This window comes from Sinocyclocheilus rhinocerous, unplaced genomic scaffold, assembly GCF_001515625.1.
Source record: "Sinocyclocheilus rhinocerous isolate Xijiao unplaced genomic scaffold, SAMN03320098_v1.1 scaffold1493, whole genome shotgun sequence".
Taxonomy (NCBI): Eukaryota; Metazoa; Chordata; class Actinopteri; order Cypriniformes; family Cyprinidae; genus Sinocyclocheilus; species Sinocyclocheilus rhinocerous.
The window spans coordinates 930,041-948,603 of NW_015640467.1; the positions used below are offsets into that span (position 1 = coordinate 930,041).

At 33.6% G+C, this 18,563-nt stretch overlaps 1 protein-coding gene across 1 annotated transcript in view; it reads left to right on the plus strand.

Annotated features, from left to right (window-relative positions):
• Positions 1 to 439: 439 nt before the first annotated feature.
• Positions 440 to 18,563, plus strand: part of LOC107753075 (potassium voltage-gated channel subfamily H member 2-like) — a 122,627-nt gene continuing 104,503 nt past the window's right edge. Inside the window, exons 1-2 of the mRNA XM_016569176.1 lie at positions 440 to 545; positions 13,739 to 13,969. Coding sequence (XP_016424662.1) covers positions 470 to 545; positions 13,739 to 13,969 — 307 coding nt within the window. The 5' untranslated portion in view covers positions 440 to 469. The remainder of the gene's footprint in view (positions 546 to 13,738; positions 13,970 to 18,563) is intronic.

Sequence of the window (18,563 nt, forward strand, 5' to 3'; positions counted from 1 at the left end):
GCTCGCTGTTGTTGCTCACCATCGCAACGAGACCCCAGGAGCGATATACGCGTCAAATGCATCGCATCTCTTTTCTTTAGCTAGAAAAATGACTCTTTGTTATTGTCCTCTTGCATTACTGACAAACTATTTTCCTGTTTGAGCTGCATTGACACAATCAGTATTGCATAAAGCGCTATAGAAATAAAGGTGACTTGACTTCTACGAAGCACCTTTTTTTTTTCGCCGAATGAAAACTGAGAAGAGCGCTTTAATTGGACAAAGGGATACCCGAGGACTCAACTATGGTAAACTATGCTGGTATTCAGCGTCCCACATGTCACAAGCTAAATTAGTCTGGCGTCACTTTGGGATTGTTTTTGAGGGATTACGCGGCGTAAACAGCCCCCCACACACACTCGCGTTTGGAGAGGCGCGTCGTTCGTGAGCGTCGGCTGATGAAGTTCTCCGGCTGACCGAGCGCGTAAGGATGCCGGTACGACGGGGGCACGTCGCGCCGCAAAACACTTTCCTCGACACGATCATCAGGAAATTCGAAAGTCAAAGTAAGTTCGTGTCTATTTAGAGTATTTTACGCACAGAATGCTATGTTGTTGTTTTTTTTTGTACTTGTACCATGCACCGCGTTCTTCAGGTAACCTGTTAGGAATATTTTTAGATAGGCTAACTCCAATGAAAGTCATTTTAAAGATCAGATCAGGTAGAAAATCACACCTTAAGGTGACAACTACATATTACCACTCTTTACAGTGTGGTATTCTTACAAATACCTTGGAGAATACCGTGGTAAATGAATATACATCACTCAGTATTATATTATAAATCGAAGTAACATGGTATCACCACAGTACGTTTTTCATAAGACTTGCTAATGTGTAAACAGGTGCATCAGCTTCAGTGTCAAATAATAACACTAATATACTGACATAAAGAGTCACTCTGAGCAGCCTTTAGTATTTTAGATAGTACAATTGTAATTTGTGATAAAGATATATTTGTATGTTTATTGATCATATGGAGTCAGGACCGGTTCTGTGTTTGGTTCTGATCAGAATATATAATCCTTTACATATATTTTCATTTTATTTTTGAATAACTTCAGCTTTTCATCCATTAGTGACTATCCTGAATTCATTTGTGAGTCTCATGCAAATGTTGTTTTAGGTCTGATGAGATAAATGCATCCAAACTGATGTCGTTTAGAGTTGAATTAGCTTGTGTTTTTCCCCTTGCATGTGATTTTGAGATCTAAAACTTTAATTAGCCTCAGTTTTTTTCATGATGCATTCACTGGAGATTCATGCAGGGGATCTCGGATGCGAATCTTCTCACTCAAGCGTCCTCCAAAATCGAACTGGCTTTCAAAGAGCCGATCAGTTTTGATTTCCATCTGTCTCAGACCGGAATTGTTTTGTTACCTGAAGCAGCTTGTGATGTTTCTGTGCTGGGAAATAGTGAAGGTGACATCAGTGAGTAACACTGCAACAAATAGGCATTTTGTAAGACTGCTTCGTGCGTTGATGTTTCAGCTCCTGTGAGGAATAATGGGACATTTTCACTGTGGAATTCCTAAGCTTTTACATTGATTATCTCAAACATTTAGACTCAGTCTTCAGTTGTCAATAATAGTGCATCATATGTCGATCCATAATTCTGAATTATTAATACTTCATAGGTGTTTACACATAGGTGATTGATGCTTTAATAAAAACCAATCATATATATCCAGTCTATAAACCAATAATATCCAGATGAATGGCCAGATGATGTCAATTTAGGATTACCCATTGAGCGATATACAAGTTTGATAAATTATCTTCTATTGCTGTTTAATATTCAATGAGGATTTAGTTGATTATGAAAACCCAGAGCGTTTGAAACGGTTCTGAATTGCTAAATCAAGTCTGGTTTGCATCAATTGGTCAGAAGTGACAGAAATCAACATGTTTTCACTTTCCATCTTAACCTTACCACTGCCCTTCCTCTTTCAAGATGCTGCGTCTCTTCCTCTGCCGCTTTAAATAATTTATTACCTTCCATCAAAACCCATCGCAAGCTTTTGAGAAGTGCTTTGGAGGTATTGTAGAGGAATTATGCTTGAAAAGTGTGTTTCAATATGTGCGGTCATCGCACTGACCAGAAGCCGCTAGTGTTTCTCCTTCAGTGTTTCTCTCCAGATGGCTTAGATCTGCTTTTCTAGCCTTGAAGTCTCACACTAGACCGGTTCAAAAAGAACACTGTGTGCTTCCCATTGTGAGCAAACACGATTTTGATATCTCAGCCGAATATTAAAAACTCTTACATTTTCTCTCCGGTGTTCGGTAGATGAGATGAAATGTCAGATGAGAACAATAGCTGCAACAAAACAATAACCCCAAACTAAAACCAGCCCATGCGTGTGTCCCACAAGTGCATTCGCGGCTGATATGCCCGTTTTTACGTGATATTTGTGGCCCAGTGTCAGAACCAAACACACATCCGTAGAGCTGAGAGACCAACAGAGACCAACAACAACACAAACATCACTGTGGAAACTACCTATCTATATCTATCTATCTATCTATCGATCTATCTATCTGTCTGTCTGTCTGTCTGTCTATCGCTTTGTGTGCTTCCCATTGTGAGCAGACACGATTTTGATATCTCCCCCGAATATTAAAAACTCAGCGTTTGAGAGTGTTTTCTCTCCGGTGTTTGGTAGATGAGATGAAATGTCAGATGAGAACAATAGCTGCAACAAAACAATAACCCCAAACTAAAACCAGCCCATGCGTGTGTCCCACAAGTGCATTCGCGGCTGATATGCCCGTTTTTACGTGATATTTGTGGCCCAGTGTCAGAACCAAACACACATCCGTAGAGCTGAGAGACCAACAGAGACCAACAGCAACACAAGCATCACTGTGGAAACTACCTATCTATATCTATCTATCTATCTATCGATCTATCTATCTGTCTGTCTGTCTGTCTGTCTATCGCTATCTATCCATCCATCCATCCATCGCTTTATCATTCTTTATCTATCTATCTATCCATCCATCCATCCATCCATCGCTTTATCATTCTTTATCTATCTATCTATCCATCCATCCATCCATCCATCGCTTTATCATTCTTTATCCATCCATCCATCCATCTAGACCTGTTCTATTCTCCCGCCTTTTCATGAACAGCTTTCTTTTCTTCTTCTTCTGTTCTTTCTCTCATCTCATTGTAATTTTAATATCGTATCATAAAGTCTTTAGAGGACAGAAGCATCAGAGGAGAGTTTGAGCTGCACATTTCCCCACTGCACTGAACTTTGCTCAGCGTTAAGGTGGGGTATTTATAGTTTTCTATATAAAGTTGTGTTTTTCCATCGCCTGCTTCGCTGTCACATCGCTGCTTAGTTGTCATGGTCTACTTCTGCCAGTATTCTGGGATGCAGAGTGGTTGCTATGGCGTCTCTCTCTCTCTCTCTCTCACTGTAATGGAGAGCGGGTGAGATCACAGTCTTATCGGCACGCTGTCAGAGGAGTTGGTGTGATTAAATTTCACCGTGGTACAGGTGTCCATTCTACCTCGTCTTCTCTCGTTTTCTCTTTCTGCCTCTGTCACTCCTGTTGTCTAATCCACAGACTCCTACACCAAGCATTAGTTTATAGAGATTTCGCTGTATTGCTGTTGATGTATTTGCACTGATATTAATGTGCAGGACAGCATTACATTATTTACATGTCAGAGCGATAAAGGTTTAAGGTTTAAATTACAGAGCAGGACGTGTCCCAAACAAGTCAAGATGAGGAGTTCAGTTGCGTATAAGATTTTGGGGATTGTATCTTTAACTCAGCTTGCATGCATGCTGTTTAGCATATGTAAATGCATATGCATACACATATGGCTGTCGTATCGGTGTGAGCTTGCGTCTAACCGTCTCTTGTACTATTTTAACCACTTTTCACAAGTTTGCATCTGCAATACAAGCTGGCAGGAGAAAGAGTGTAAAACCCTAAAACACGCACGTGCAATTAGCTAGATTCGCTTTCCTCCTTGTTAAAGCCACACAAAGAGGATTTGCTGTTTCCTCTGCCGTCGTCTTTCAGGTGCTGCTCATCGCTAAATGCATTGTTCTGTTTCCTCAGGAGACACGGCTTGTTCTTTCCTCACAGATAAAAGACTCTAATGAGTTCACTTTCATCCATTCAAATGTGCCTTTCTTTCTCTGTGTTTGTTAGTGACTCTGATCCACTGCATGCGAAAAAAAAAAACATTACAATCTGTCAGGAGTTTAAATGAATTGATATGCAGAATGAGTAAAAGAACAACAAAGAACTGAAAGAGAATATCTATCTATCTATCTATCTATCTATCTATCTATCTATCTATCTATCTATCGTTCTATCTATCTATCGTCTGTCTGTCTGTCTGTCTGTCTGTCCTGAGTAAAATTCAACATAAATATAAACATATATAATTACAAAAAATAACATAATAATAAAATATGAACATATATTAATAATACATAATCTATTAATATGTATGAAATGCATACATTTGTTAAATGTATTCATATATTTTAATATCTATCTATCTATCTATCTATCAACAAAATTCAACAAAAATTACAAAACAATTGAAATATTAATATAGTTTAATACAAAATATGCATTTACTATACATATATTAAATATAAAATACATTTATATATTTAATTAAATATTAATATCTGCCTGTATGTCTGTCTATTGGGTTCTTGAGTTAACTTTATAGTTATATATAGATTGAAATAGTTCTTTAGAGGTCTTCAGATCAGTGTTTTAGGTTCTTTAAAGCACCAGTTCATCTCTTTATCTGTCTGTCTGTTAGGCTTGTAAAACTTTGAAACTATAACCTATAAACTTAGCATTTATAACTATTTTAATCTGTCAGTCATGCTGACATCAGAATTCAGCTTGACAATCTTTTTGAATGATCTGTTCCTTTAAAGCCTTGACTTCAGTGTTTATTAGCCCTCGACTCAGAGGTGCTGGAGATCAGTTAACCTCACTTAAAGAGTCAGCTGAGAACTCAAGAGATGGTAATTATAATGCATCAAGGGTGCTTTCTCTGATTCATTCATTCTTTCTCGGTTTCCCTCAGTCAGTCTGTCTCTCCTTCCTCAGTGATGCATCTTATTTTGGTGGCAGTGTTTGTTCATTCCATACATAGGCTTGACACACACACACACACACACACACACACATATACATACCAAAACAGTCCATGGGCTTGACACACACACACACACACACACACACACATAGATATCCGGAACCCAACTGTGACAGCAAAGTGACAGCATGTGACAAGCTTGATGCATCGCCATGGAAATGGAATGTTGTACATACTAAACATGCTGACATTTTTAAAAATCTGTTTGAACATTCTTAACTTCTGTGTGAAAAGGTTAAAGGTCAAGTCATTCCAATCCCTATAGGGACACTAAACAGAAGTCTATTTCGTCTTCCATTGTTCAAACATACAGACGGTCACTGGTTAAGCCAGTGTTGCTATGACCCATCTAACCATCTACACAACACGAACAGATGCACACACACAAACACACAAACACAAAACACACACACACACACACACACACACACACACTTACTTATGTTAAAGTTCCTGTCTATCTTCAGAGGCCTGTGGCTGTTTCTCTGATATCTAAAATCTATCTATCTATCTATCTATCTGTCTATCTATCTATCTATCTATCTGTCTATCTATCTATCTATCTATCTATCTATCTGTCTATCTGTCTATCTGTCTGTCTGTAAATATTATTTTTGTAAAAAGGGTAACAGTTTGCATGGCTTCTTTTTAATTTAAATTATAATAAATTTAATATTATGTAAATATAAAATTATATACAAAAAGTAATAAGTAATTTAATATTATAAGTAAATTAAATTAAATTGTATTTAAAAAAAGGCTAACAGATTGCATTACTTTTTTGTCAGATTAATTTACATTAAAATTATTGTTTTAGTTTTAAAATGAAGGTAACGGTTTGCAACTTCGCCAGATTCATTTAGACAAAGTGTAAATTGTTTATGCTTTCATTTTTTTAACAATTTAAGTTATCTACTTAATTATTTTAAATACAGTAAATGTCTTGCCTGAATGTAGGTTAAGTTGCATGATTTGAAATCTGTCATTATTGTAACACACCTGTTTAGATTAAGTGACTCTTAGAAGATTTCTTAAGATGTATCAGACAAACGCATTATTTACTGTACATGTTTTTAGATTTTAAAAATGATGAGATGACATTTCAATAAACCCAGAGAACCACATAGCAAATCTCTTCGTAAGGTTGTCTGCTTGTATAACTTTAGTTACCCGCATGGGTTAACTCTGATTAGAAAAACCAAAAAGAGCATCTAAAAGTTACGCAAATGTTAAAAGCGTCCACAGCGGAGAGGAAGAGCTTTTATCCTCCGCAGTGAAAGTAGCATCTCTGTGAGCAAACGTCACCTCTGTATTCCACACAGAAACTCTCACCTTTAAAAATCTCCCCGCTGACCCGTGAAGCGTCTGTCATTTACTCAAGACTCCAGCGTTTGCTTCTGGCCTTTATCTGACGCCCTTTTGAAGGAGCTAACATCCATCATGTAAAAGCACTTAAAGGATGAATGCAGTTGACACGACTCCCGCTGAGGGGAAGAGAGGAGGCTGGAGTTTGATGTGTTTCTCTCTGTCAGTATCAGCTGCAGTGTCAATCACTTCCAGTTTCCTCCTCTCTCTCTCTGTTAGCTGAAGTCTCCCATCAGTCCGCTGTCCAGGGAAGTTTATTCTCAGATGGGTCATTCACTTACTTTCTTGTTGGTTTTCTTTTTTTCTTCTCCTGTTCCTGTGCAATGCATGTAGCACACTAAATGTATTTGTATGGCTAATTGGAAGTTGTTTCAATATTTATCTTAGCAGCTTTGAACATGGCTTATCGAATCAGAGCGTCTAAATCACCACAGAAAGGTCGGCAGATTGCCACAAAACTGGAACATTCACAGGTGTATTAATCCATTGCCCTCTTGTGTGCTCGTTTATTTGCTCGTTTTTGCTAATTTGATGGTGCTTTCAGCTCCCAATGCGAGAGTAGCAGTCTTTCCTAATATCTACTGTTTTTGGGAGGAACATGTGCAAACGTCTATAGATTCAGTTTAGTATCATTTCTAGGCCTAGAAATAATTCTAAAATATGCTCTTATGTTTTTAATTTATTTTCTTTAAAATATACATATTTGCACATTTATTTAATATATTTAATATTGTACTTAATTTACATACTGTGCATATTAACTTAAATATAGAAATAACTTAATATGTACAGTATATAAATTAAATAAAATATTAAATATACAAATATATGTAAATACGTTATAAGTTAATAAATATATTTATTTTCTTTTATATCATTTATATGCTGTGCATACTAACTTTCATATTAATATGTACATTATGCAAAATATTAAATATATTTATTTTAATGCATAATGTACTTAGTTTGTTTAATATTTTGCATAATTTATATACTGTACACATTAACTTATATATTTACATATTTTAGCATTTATTTCATATTTTACAGTACATTTTTGCATAATGTTCCTGTATGCATTTTTACATAATGTACCTATATTTGTTTTAACTTATGTATTTAGATATATAATTGTTTATTTAATATTTTACTTAACTTACATAATGTACATATTAAAATATATTTGGCAAATTTCCAGCCTTTTCTGGTCATGTGATCCTCCACTAGGCTGATTATTATCATTGATTGCCGTTAAACCAAGAGTACTTTTAAACAAGTTAATACTGTATTCGTTTACTAACTTTAATGCATTTAACGGTCAAATAACAGAATCGCAAACGCCGCTCATCGCTGGAAACGGAGGTTCTGTTTCCTCTCAGGAGAAAGTTAGATGGATGAGATCCGTTTGTTATCCAGACGAATGAAATCTACAGCATTTTGTGCAAATGGAGAGGAATTTGTTCACCTTACGTACAGTATTTGTCAGAATGGCTCATTTTAGATGTCTGTCTCATCTCTGTCTGTTCCCGCACACCTCGATCTGCTGGATATATTGAGTGGAACAGTTCATTGAGTTGTTTCACCGCAATGCTAGTGAGGTTATGACCTCTGTGTTTCCGTCCGTTTACATTCACCCAGCCTCCAATTTTAACACTCGCCAAGGCCAATAAGAAATATTAATGGCAGTAAATATTCTGATTTGAGGGAGACAAATGGACTGAGAGCTGGACAGAGACAGCGTGTGTGTTGTGTCTCAGTGTGGAGCAGCTGCTAAAGCCGTCAGGAACAGAACCAGCTTCTGTTGTGATTGTTTTTACTGTTGCCTGCAGGACTGGGTCAGATACTGCGCCGCTGCATTACTAATTACCTGCTGCAGGACCAATACAGCCGCTTCTCTACAGAGCCATACACGTCTCATTTATGGGGCCATATGTTTACACATTAAATTATTAGTGCTTAGCAAGTATTGACTATTAGTTCGTTTTACTCTTCATTAGGTTTCTTTTTCTCCTTCACAGTTCTGGATGGATAATTTTAGATAATTTGTGTCATTTCAGCTGTAGGTGAATTTTATTTATAATTTACAGATTACAGTTTTTATTTACAGACAAAATTTAAATTAACATTGATTGAATGTTTAGTAAAAATTCAAACAAAAGTGATTAATATTTACGTTTTAATTTCAGCTGTATGTATATTTTATTTATAAACTTGAATAAAATTTAATATTATGTTTTTTTTTATTTACACACATATTTTAAATTAACATTAATTGAATGTTTAGTAAAAAATTAAACCATCAGTGATTTTAATGTTACATTCTAATTTCAGCTGTAGGTGTATTTTTTTATAAACCTTATGTTTAATAAAATTTAAGATTACATTTTTTTTTATTTACAAACAATATTTAAATTAACATTGATTGAACGTTTAGTAAAAATGAAACCTAAAGTGATTAATATTTACGTTCTAATTTCAGCTGTAGGTATATTTTATTTATAAACTTTAAACTTTTAATAAAACCTAAGATTACAGTTTTTTTTCCAAACAAATTTTAAATTTACGTTAAATATTTAGTTCAAATGAAACTAAAAATGAATAAAATGTACAATCTAATATCAACTGTAGGTGTACTTTTGTATTTATAATATAATTATTTTTTTAATTTACAAATAAAATTGTAATTAACATTAAATATTTAGTTAAAATGAAACTCAAAGTGATTAAAAGGTATGATATAATTTTAGCTGTGGGTGTATTTTATTTACAAACTATACTTTTAATAAAATTTAAGATTTTTTAGTAACAAGGTTTTTGCTGACAAAGTTTAAATTAACACTTGTTGAATATTTAGTAAAAAATTTGACTAAAAGTGATTAATATTTCAATCTAATTTCAGCTGTGTGTATTTCATTTATTAACTTTATATTTTTGTTAAATTTAAGATAAAATTTTTTTTATTTACAAATAAAATTGTAATTAACATTAAATATTTAGTTAAAATGAAACTCAAAGTGATTAAAAGGTATGATATAATTTTAGCTGTGGGTGTATTTTATTTACAAACTATACTTTTAATAAAATTTAAGATTTTTTAGTAACAAGGTTTTTGCTGACAAAGTTTAAATTAACACTTGTTGAATATTTAGTAAAAAATTTGACTAAAAGTGATTAATATTTCAATCTAATTTCAGCTGTGTGTATTTCATTTATTAACTTTATATTTTTGTTAAATTTAAGATTAAATTTTTTTTATTTACAAACAAAATTTAAATTAACATTGAATTAATATTTAGTAAAAATTAAACAAACAGTGATTAATATTTATGTTCTAATTTTGTAGGTGTAGTTTATTTATTTTAATTAATTTTATACTTTAAAAACTTTAATCTTAAATTTTATTAATTTTACAAACAAAATTTAAATGAACATGACTGATGTAGTCCAAATGAAACCAATAGTTATTCACATTTACATTCTTTAATTGCTTTTTAATTGGTCTTCTTTTATGAGTATATTTTCATACTAAATTTCAGTTGATCTTCTTTTAATTCCTAATTTGCATAACGAGTTGTGGTCTTTTCTTGCATCTGCATAAAACTAAAGACTAAAATCTAAACTTCACTATATAATTCAGTTCTGTTGCGGTGCATATGTTGCCATTTCCTTGCAAATCTACTTTCTCTGAAGGCCACTTATTAGTCAAGGTTTCTCATTTTCTCGCCCACTTTGACACTTAAAATGAATCAAACTCTTTTAAACGTGCATTTAAGACTTCTTTATGTTAATGACCTCTGTAATCGTAACGCTGCTCTGTAACTTTAGGGTTGTAGAGTCGATACAGAGATGAATGGATTTGCCTCAGTGACAAATTAACAACAAAAGTCCATTACTGACGGAGAGTGAAGTTTGAAGCGAGAGCCCAGGGCCGTGCGACTCTCCTTACAGTCCTTGAGCAAGATTTATCACTGACGCTCTTCTGAGGACACCCAAATATGGGATGGAAATTACTAATATGGGAGGTTTCTAGTTAAGCGTGACACTGGCGGGCGCTTATGGCTGCGCTCCAGATCTGATGCATCACTGACTGTAAACCCAGCACGTAATACAAGCACCTGACAAGCGCTTATCACCCATTTACAGTGCCCTTTTTGGGAGAAACATTTAATATCTGCATACTTACAGATAACGCCATCATGATAAATTATCTTTGAAGAAACTAGCTTGACATGCAAGTAAACATTAAATATGCACTTTAAATGTTTACCATTCAAAAATGTATTATTGTTTTGTACATTACTATCTATATGTCTATGTGTGTGTGTTTATAGTATGCACTATTTACTGTATAGCAACAAGAGAACAATAAAATCAATATTTTAAAAGTATATAATTAAAATAATAATCAATATTTTAAATTATTTTCACCCTGTAATATTTACTGTATAAAAACAGGGAAATAATTAAAATATTTTTTTCTTGTTTTGTAAGATTCACCATAGAATTATGTTAATGTATAAAATGAGAAAAATCATTAAAATATTTTTTTTCTTGATTTTGCACGATTAATCCTAGAATTATTTTACTGTATAACAACAAGAGGGGAATAATTAAAACAATATTTTTCTTATTTTTTGCAAGATTCACCATATAATTATTTGACTGTATAAAAACAAGAGAAATAAGAGGAAAATAATTAAAATAATGTTTTTCTTGTTTTTGCCAGATTCACCCTAGAATTTTTTTTTACCATATAAAAACAAGAAACAAAAGGAAAATTGTTTAAATATATTTTTTCTTGTTTTTGAATGATTCAAACAAGATTTTTTTTTCACAGTAAAAAAGAGGAAAATAATTAAAATTCTATAATAATTTTCCTTGTTTTTGCAAGATTCACTATGTAATTATTTTACTGTTTAAAAACATGAGAAACAGGAGGAAAATAATTAAAATAATATTTTTTTCCTTAGTTTTTGCAGGGTTCACCCTAGAATTATTTTACTGTATAAAAACAAGAGAAACAAGAGGAAAATAAATTAAATCATATTTTTCGGGGTTTTTTTTTTTTTTTTTTTTTTGTTTTTTTATACAGTGCCCTTCACTAATATTGGCACCCTTGGTACATAAGAGCAAAGGTGGCTGTGAAAATAAATTAGCATCATTTATCCTTTATATATTTATAGAATCTTTTTCCTTTCTCTTCCACATAACTAACCGTCCTCAGAGTAAATCAGCCGGTAAGTCTTGCAGAATGAAAGTAAACTCCATGGGTTTAATTTAACATTGCTGACTTCACTTTCTCTCTATTTCCCGGATTTGGCTCTCAGTTAGCGTTTGCGTCCCATGAGAGATGACAGAACTCTCCAGAACATTAGGAAAGTGAGACGGCCGAGACTCGTCAGACTCTCGTGTGGTTTTAGCAGAGGTCATCCGTCACTCACTTATTGCTGTGGCTCTCAGCTAGTGGTTGCTGGCACGTGTTCCCGTGTGACGGGGCGTGTGAAGGTCAGTCCCGTGCTGTACATGTATCTGTCCCAGTGATGGAGCGTGTATGTTAATGTGTTTTTGTGCTGCAGGTGACGTGTCTTTTACAGTCCGGTCTCGTGGTTGAGGTTTAGCAGAAGCCTGAGTGGAGCAGCAGCTGCATTCTAAAAAATGCTGGGTTGTTTCAACCCAACTTTGGGTCAAATATGGACTAACCCAACTGCTGGGTTCAGTTTTTTAATTACATTTTTTAACCCAAAAGTTGGGTTAGTCCATATTTGACCCAAAGTTGGGTTGAAACAACCCAGCATTTTGTAGTTTACGACTGATGACACTGAAAAGCTTGCATTTGTTGATCTGATACATCATTTATATGTCTTTTACACATGGTTTTCTGTGATGTTCTCTATATTATTATATATTTATTTGTCACCAGGATAATGTTACATAACTGAATAACATAGATGAGGTTTTGCTGAACATGCAAAATTACTTGTGGCATTAGTAAAAATGAGGTGAAAATTATATTATATTATATTATATTATATTATATAGCACAAAAGCAGTCTTAAGTCGCTGGGGTATATTTGTAGCAATAGCCAAAAATATATTGTATGGGTCAAAATTATAGATTTTTCTTTTATGCCAAAAATCATTAGGATATTAAGTAAAGATCATGTTCAATTAAGATATTTTGTAAATTTCCTACCGTAAATATATCAAAACTTAATTTCTGATTAGTAATATTGTATCTCGGCCAAATATTGTCCTATCCTAACAAACCATACATCAATGGAAAGCTTATTTATTCAGCTTATTCACCAATTTTGGAAAAATTGACCTTTATGACTGGTTTTGTGCTCCAGGGTCACATATAATCATATTATAGATTATCCTTGTTTTATATTACTATACAATGTTATATCCGTCTATTTTTCAGCTTGTTTAAAATTTTCGTTTTGGAAAGGGGAATTTTTTTTTTTTTAAATGTAAAAAAAAAAAATATATATATATATATATATATAAGAATAAGAAGAATGATATACTCCAAAATATGTCTAAAAGATTAACTTTGTCCGCAGCCATTGATTCAGTGTTACACAATCCTTCAGAAATCATTCTAATATGTTGATTTGCAGCTCAAGAAACCTTTGAATTATTATTAAAAAAAAGGATAAAATGAATATGTATGTATAAATGCATGCATGCATGTGTGTATGCATGTATATGTATTTGTAAAATTATATATTTATTTATACGAATACACATACACATAAGACTTAACATTATTAAATGTTCAATTTTTCCTAATTTTCTTATACATTTAATTTTATTTAAATAATGTACGTAAATAAAATATATTTTTACATTTTTGTAAAATGAAATGTTCAATGTTATGTTCTTTTTCTTTCTTTCTTATTTATTATTTCCCCCTTTTTTTCTAATTTTCTTATCAATTTAATTTTATATGAATCATTTATATAAATAAAATATATTTTTGAATTTATGTCAAAAAAATGTTATTTATTTATTTATTTATTTCAAACCTAAAAATGGATTATTGACCAGAATGATCTGCAAAATTGGACCAGACTTCACAACTAACACACCAAATTGAAGAAAGCACATTTTATAAACCAAACATCAACTGCCCCATTATTCATAACATACTAAAGAGGTTGTTTTCTCTCTCTTATAGGTAGAAAATTCATCATAGCCAATGCACGGGTGGAGAACTGCGCCATCATCTTCTGTAACGATGGCTTCTGTCACATGTGCGGCTACACGAGGGCTGAGATCATGCAAAAGCCCTGCACCTGCAACTTCCTGTACGGCCCACACACCAAGAGGCTGGCCATCGCGCAGATGGCACAAGCGCTGCTGGGGTCAGAAGAGAGGAAGGTGGAGATAGTGCTCTACAGGAAGGACGGTAGGACCAACACAGACGCTTATTAATCCACAGCACGCCGGCGTTTCATTAGAACCTTTCTACAGCAATTGCTTTTTTAGCAGAGTGTTTCCGCCTCAGGAAAGGAGCGTTCTGGGTTTAATGCAAAGCATGTGAAGGCAGATGGCCTTGTGCTGTTGTTTTGTTTAGATCTCAAGGTAGTTTTGAGCACAACTGCGTGATCAAACGGCTTTAGTCTTTTGCTTAAAGACCTGCTGGACCTTGAAAAGGCTTCAGTGGGAATCTGAAGCGGTTTGTTTTGCTTGTGCGATTATCTCCGACTGTTTTAGCTCTACAACTTTGGTTTATTAAAATAATGTGCCAGAGATCAGTGGCTGGAGAGAAAGATGAAGGGAGGATTGAGGTGGCGGCGTTTATGTGATGTCTGTAATGCTTTAGCATCTGCATCACACCGGCCATCATAGTTTCCACTGTTTATTCCTTCGGCTCGTCCCATACGCAGCACCCTCCTGACCCGCGCTGCTCTAGGACATTAGCATACCTCGTTACGTAATACAGTGTAGCTCTTAATAATAACTCGAATGCAACGATCATTAACCTTTTTACTCAAAGCAATATTTGAATTTCCTTCCGTATATCTTATTTAATTATGACGAAACTGTTTGTTTTAAAACTTCTTTTATTAACTGAAACTGCGGTGTTGATATACTATAGTAAGTGACATACAGTTCTTGGAATTTCTAGAATCAGAAAATAAAAACAATACTACAAATAAATAATGTAAATGCATAAATAATGTACTAAATAAAATAGTGTAAATAAATCAATAAATAATGGTTAGTTAATTTAGTAGAATTGACAACCCTGTTTTAAGAAGTTTTAAAACAAATAGTTTCGTCGTATTTAAAGACGTGGAAAGGAAAGTCAAATATTGTTATTCAATAACAGACTTTGGGTAAAAAAAAAAAGTTAAATATGATGTAAATATATAAAATAATGTATATACATAAATACTGTAAATGGATAAAATAATGTAATACTGTAAATTAATTAATTAACTAATAATGTTATGTAATAATGTTAAATAAATTAATTAATTATTTCTGTTAATAAAAATTTATGCTAACAAAAATTTTCTGTTAAAACAAGTAGTCAATAATTAAAGAATATAAATAGAGGGAAATTTTGTTATACAGTGGCACACTTTGGGTCAAAAAAGTTGAGAAATATTAAATATGATGCAAATACATAAATACTGTAAATTAAAATAATGTAAGTAAATTTTTAATGAATCAATCAATCATTAATTCGTTCGTTCGTTCATTAAATAATAATGGTTCTTCAGTAAAAACAATAGTTTTTTGGAGGAAAAAATAAATATGTATACGTATGATTTCTGTGTACATGTTGATTTTATGTATTTTAAGTAAGATTATTTTAATATAATTAATTTAAATAATTTTAAGTCATTCTGCAGCCCACTGCTCTAATATGATCAGGCAGAAGTTTCTCTTTTTTAACTAAAGTGGGCTGATATGTGATATGTGTGTCTGTATGATAAAATATATCATGAGGCTGTATAGCTCTTTATAGCTCTTTTCAGCCTTTTAGCGATATATTAGTTTGGCCTTAATGTCTTGATACTCATGATGATATTTGATAGACCAGCATATCTTGATTATGTATTTGCTCTGAAATGGCTTAAAAGGGTTGTTGTTGTTTCCGCTGAGGATCCATCATTTGGAGCAAACAGCCTTTGTTTCCAAGTAGATGAAGATCATGTATGACCCGCTGCTATTTTTGTGTTTTTACATGATGTCTGGAAAAACAGTCAGAGCTTTAATGAAATTCAACATAATTCTCATTTTAAATTTGAGTTTGACAAAGATTTTGTTGCTATGTGAGGCATTAATGCTTCCACATGTGTTTTTTTTTTTTATATATAACTTTAATAAGATGCGGAAATTATTATTACTAATATAGTACGCATATTGATTTATTTATTAACAGGAGGCATTTTGTCACGTTTTGACATGGTTTGCCAGTGTCCTGTGAGTTTTGGGAATTAAGATCTGGTCTTAATCAGAGCCGGTTCTATTTTTTAATACTCAAACCAAATGTTTTTTTAATCAAAATAAAACTCTCATTTAAAGGGGTGGTTGATTGCGATTTCACTTTTTTAACGTTAGTTAGTGTGTAATGTTGCTGTTTGAGCATAAACAATATCTGCAAAGTTAAGAACTCATCCTGTGCTGTTCCTGGCCTCGTCCTGCTCTGCACACTCTCTGCATCTCTCTCTCTCTCTCTCTCTCTCTCATTCAGCTCAGCTCCAACAATGAAACACACTCTCACACACACACACACACACGCACGCACACACACACACAGAGAATCTAGAATCAGGCCTTGATGATGACACACACTTTGATTCACTTTTTCGTTTTCGTTTTGCTGCTCCAGAAACGGGGATTTCACATATTTCCCCTCGTGAGCGGAGGATCTGTGAGAGGAGGGAGGAAACTTTCTTTTTTCTTCTTCTTCTTCCCTTTCCTGGTTTTCGTGCAGCCATTTATCTGGTGTGCTGCGCGTTGGCATCAGCCTTCATCGTGATGGATTGCCCTTTCCTACTCTCTATTGTCCGTCGCTGATCTGACCGGCACTTAATCAATCACTCTTTTTAAACCCAACTCGGGTGCATTACCCATGAAAACAAGAGGAAGACAGTGAAAGTGAGCTAAAAAGCTAACGTGTGAAAAGAGCTGGGGTAAAAAGGGCACAACCTAATATTTCCCATGGCGCACTGTCTTCTCAATCTGCTTCATCTACTCTGCTGATGTAGGGCTCTATGAAATATGTTTTATTTTCCCCCAAAGTTTGTTTTATTTTTTTTCTGGGCTCTGTTTTAATGTTCTAAATTAAGTTTCAGTAATCAAAAAGCATGTCTAATTAATTAAGTCATGAATACAATTGACTCAGTAATGAATACAGAAAATGGAATGTTTTTTTTTTTCCTGAATTCTGTTTTGGGAATCTTTTCTGCATTCTCTTGTTCATCCTTCTAATTTTTCTGGGTTCCGTTTTAATGGTTAAATTAATGTTAGTAATCAAAGAAAAAGAAAAGAAGAAGAAGTCTATATATAACATTTAACAACAATTTTAACAAAACAAACATATAAAATTTGTCAACAATTTATTAAAATTTGTAAAATTTTAATAGAAATTACATTTGTATGGCCCTATGAAATCTGTTGTAGTTTTTCCCAAATTCCATTTTATTTTTTTTCCAAAATACTGTTTTGTGAATTCTTCTGGATTAAATTAAATTTTAGAAATCAAAAAAAGTCATGAAACTTTCATGACAATTTAACAGCAGTTTAATAAAAGTTTAACAGAAACTACATTTTAGAGCCCTATGAAATCTGTTTTAATTTGTCCCAAATTCAGTTTTATGTTTCCCAAATTTTGTATTTTCTGTTTTTAATTTTTTGGATTCCGTTTTTATGGTGTAATTAAATTTTAATGTCTAATCAATTGAATTAAAAAATCATATTTTATAATTTAATACAAATTGTTTAACAAAATTGTGGTAATCAAATGTAGGCATAAAATTTTTTAATTGTTCTTTAACAATTTAAAACTTTTAACATGTTAAACTTTTAACAATTTAATTAATCTTTCACAATATAATTAAATAAAGTGGCAAATAAAGTGCTGCATAACAGAAAATTAAAACATGGAAAAAAAATTGTGGGCTATTCCTTAAAAATAATGTTTTAATAAATTGTATTATTATTTTTACTTTGAGAAGTACATTCTAGTTTATTTTATGGGTTGTAGTGAAGACTTTGAGTTTCTGTGTATTTGTGGATAGTTTTTGCTCAGAGCAGCTCTGGAGATGAAGTTCATGTGTTCATGTCCTCACATATTGATGCAAGATGCTGAAAACACCATGAGCGTCACGCGTGCTTGAGTATGTGTACTAGACCAAACTGTGCCGCTCATTCACAGAACATGCAGACTTCACATTTCAGTAGCAGTGTTTTTGTGCTAGATTCACAGACACTAGTTCATATCCATATTTTCTGCATTGCAGAAATCACAGTGCCCTGCTGACGCTACTCAATAACACGCTCCTCTCAGCATGTGATGGATGTCAGGACGCTCTTTTGCGAGTCGTGTTTTCCAGGAATCGTGCGATCGGCTTGGCCTAACTGAACCGTGAGACGTTACCTGCTGCTCTTAGTGTTGAACGTGTTAGAGACGCATCCTTGATGTCCAAACGCACTCGTAGTGACCCTTTGAGCAGAAACCTGACCTTCGTGACCTCAGGGATCTGATTATTTTCCCCTACAGCAGCTTTGTGATACCAGTTTCCTATAAATAGCCGGTTTCATTTGCTTGAGTAGTGTTCTGTAGATTATCTTCTGCACGGGCTGCACCTGTGAGGGATCTCCTCCACGTTTACAGCCCGATTCTTGGCAGGAACCTCCTCCGTTTAGAGCCAAGCAGTATTTGATTAGCAGGCTGCAGGCTCTCTCTGTACATCACTAGTCTTCCTTCATCAATCATAATTGTAGTTATTGATCGTGTCTGTGTGTTAATGTGATAAATGACA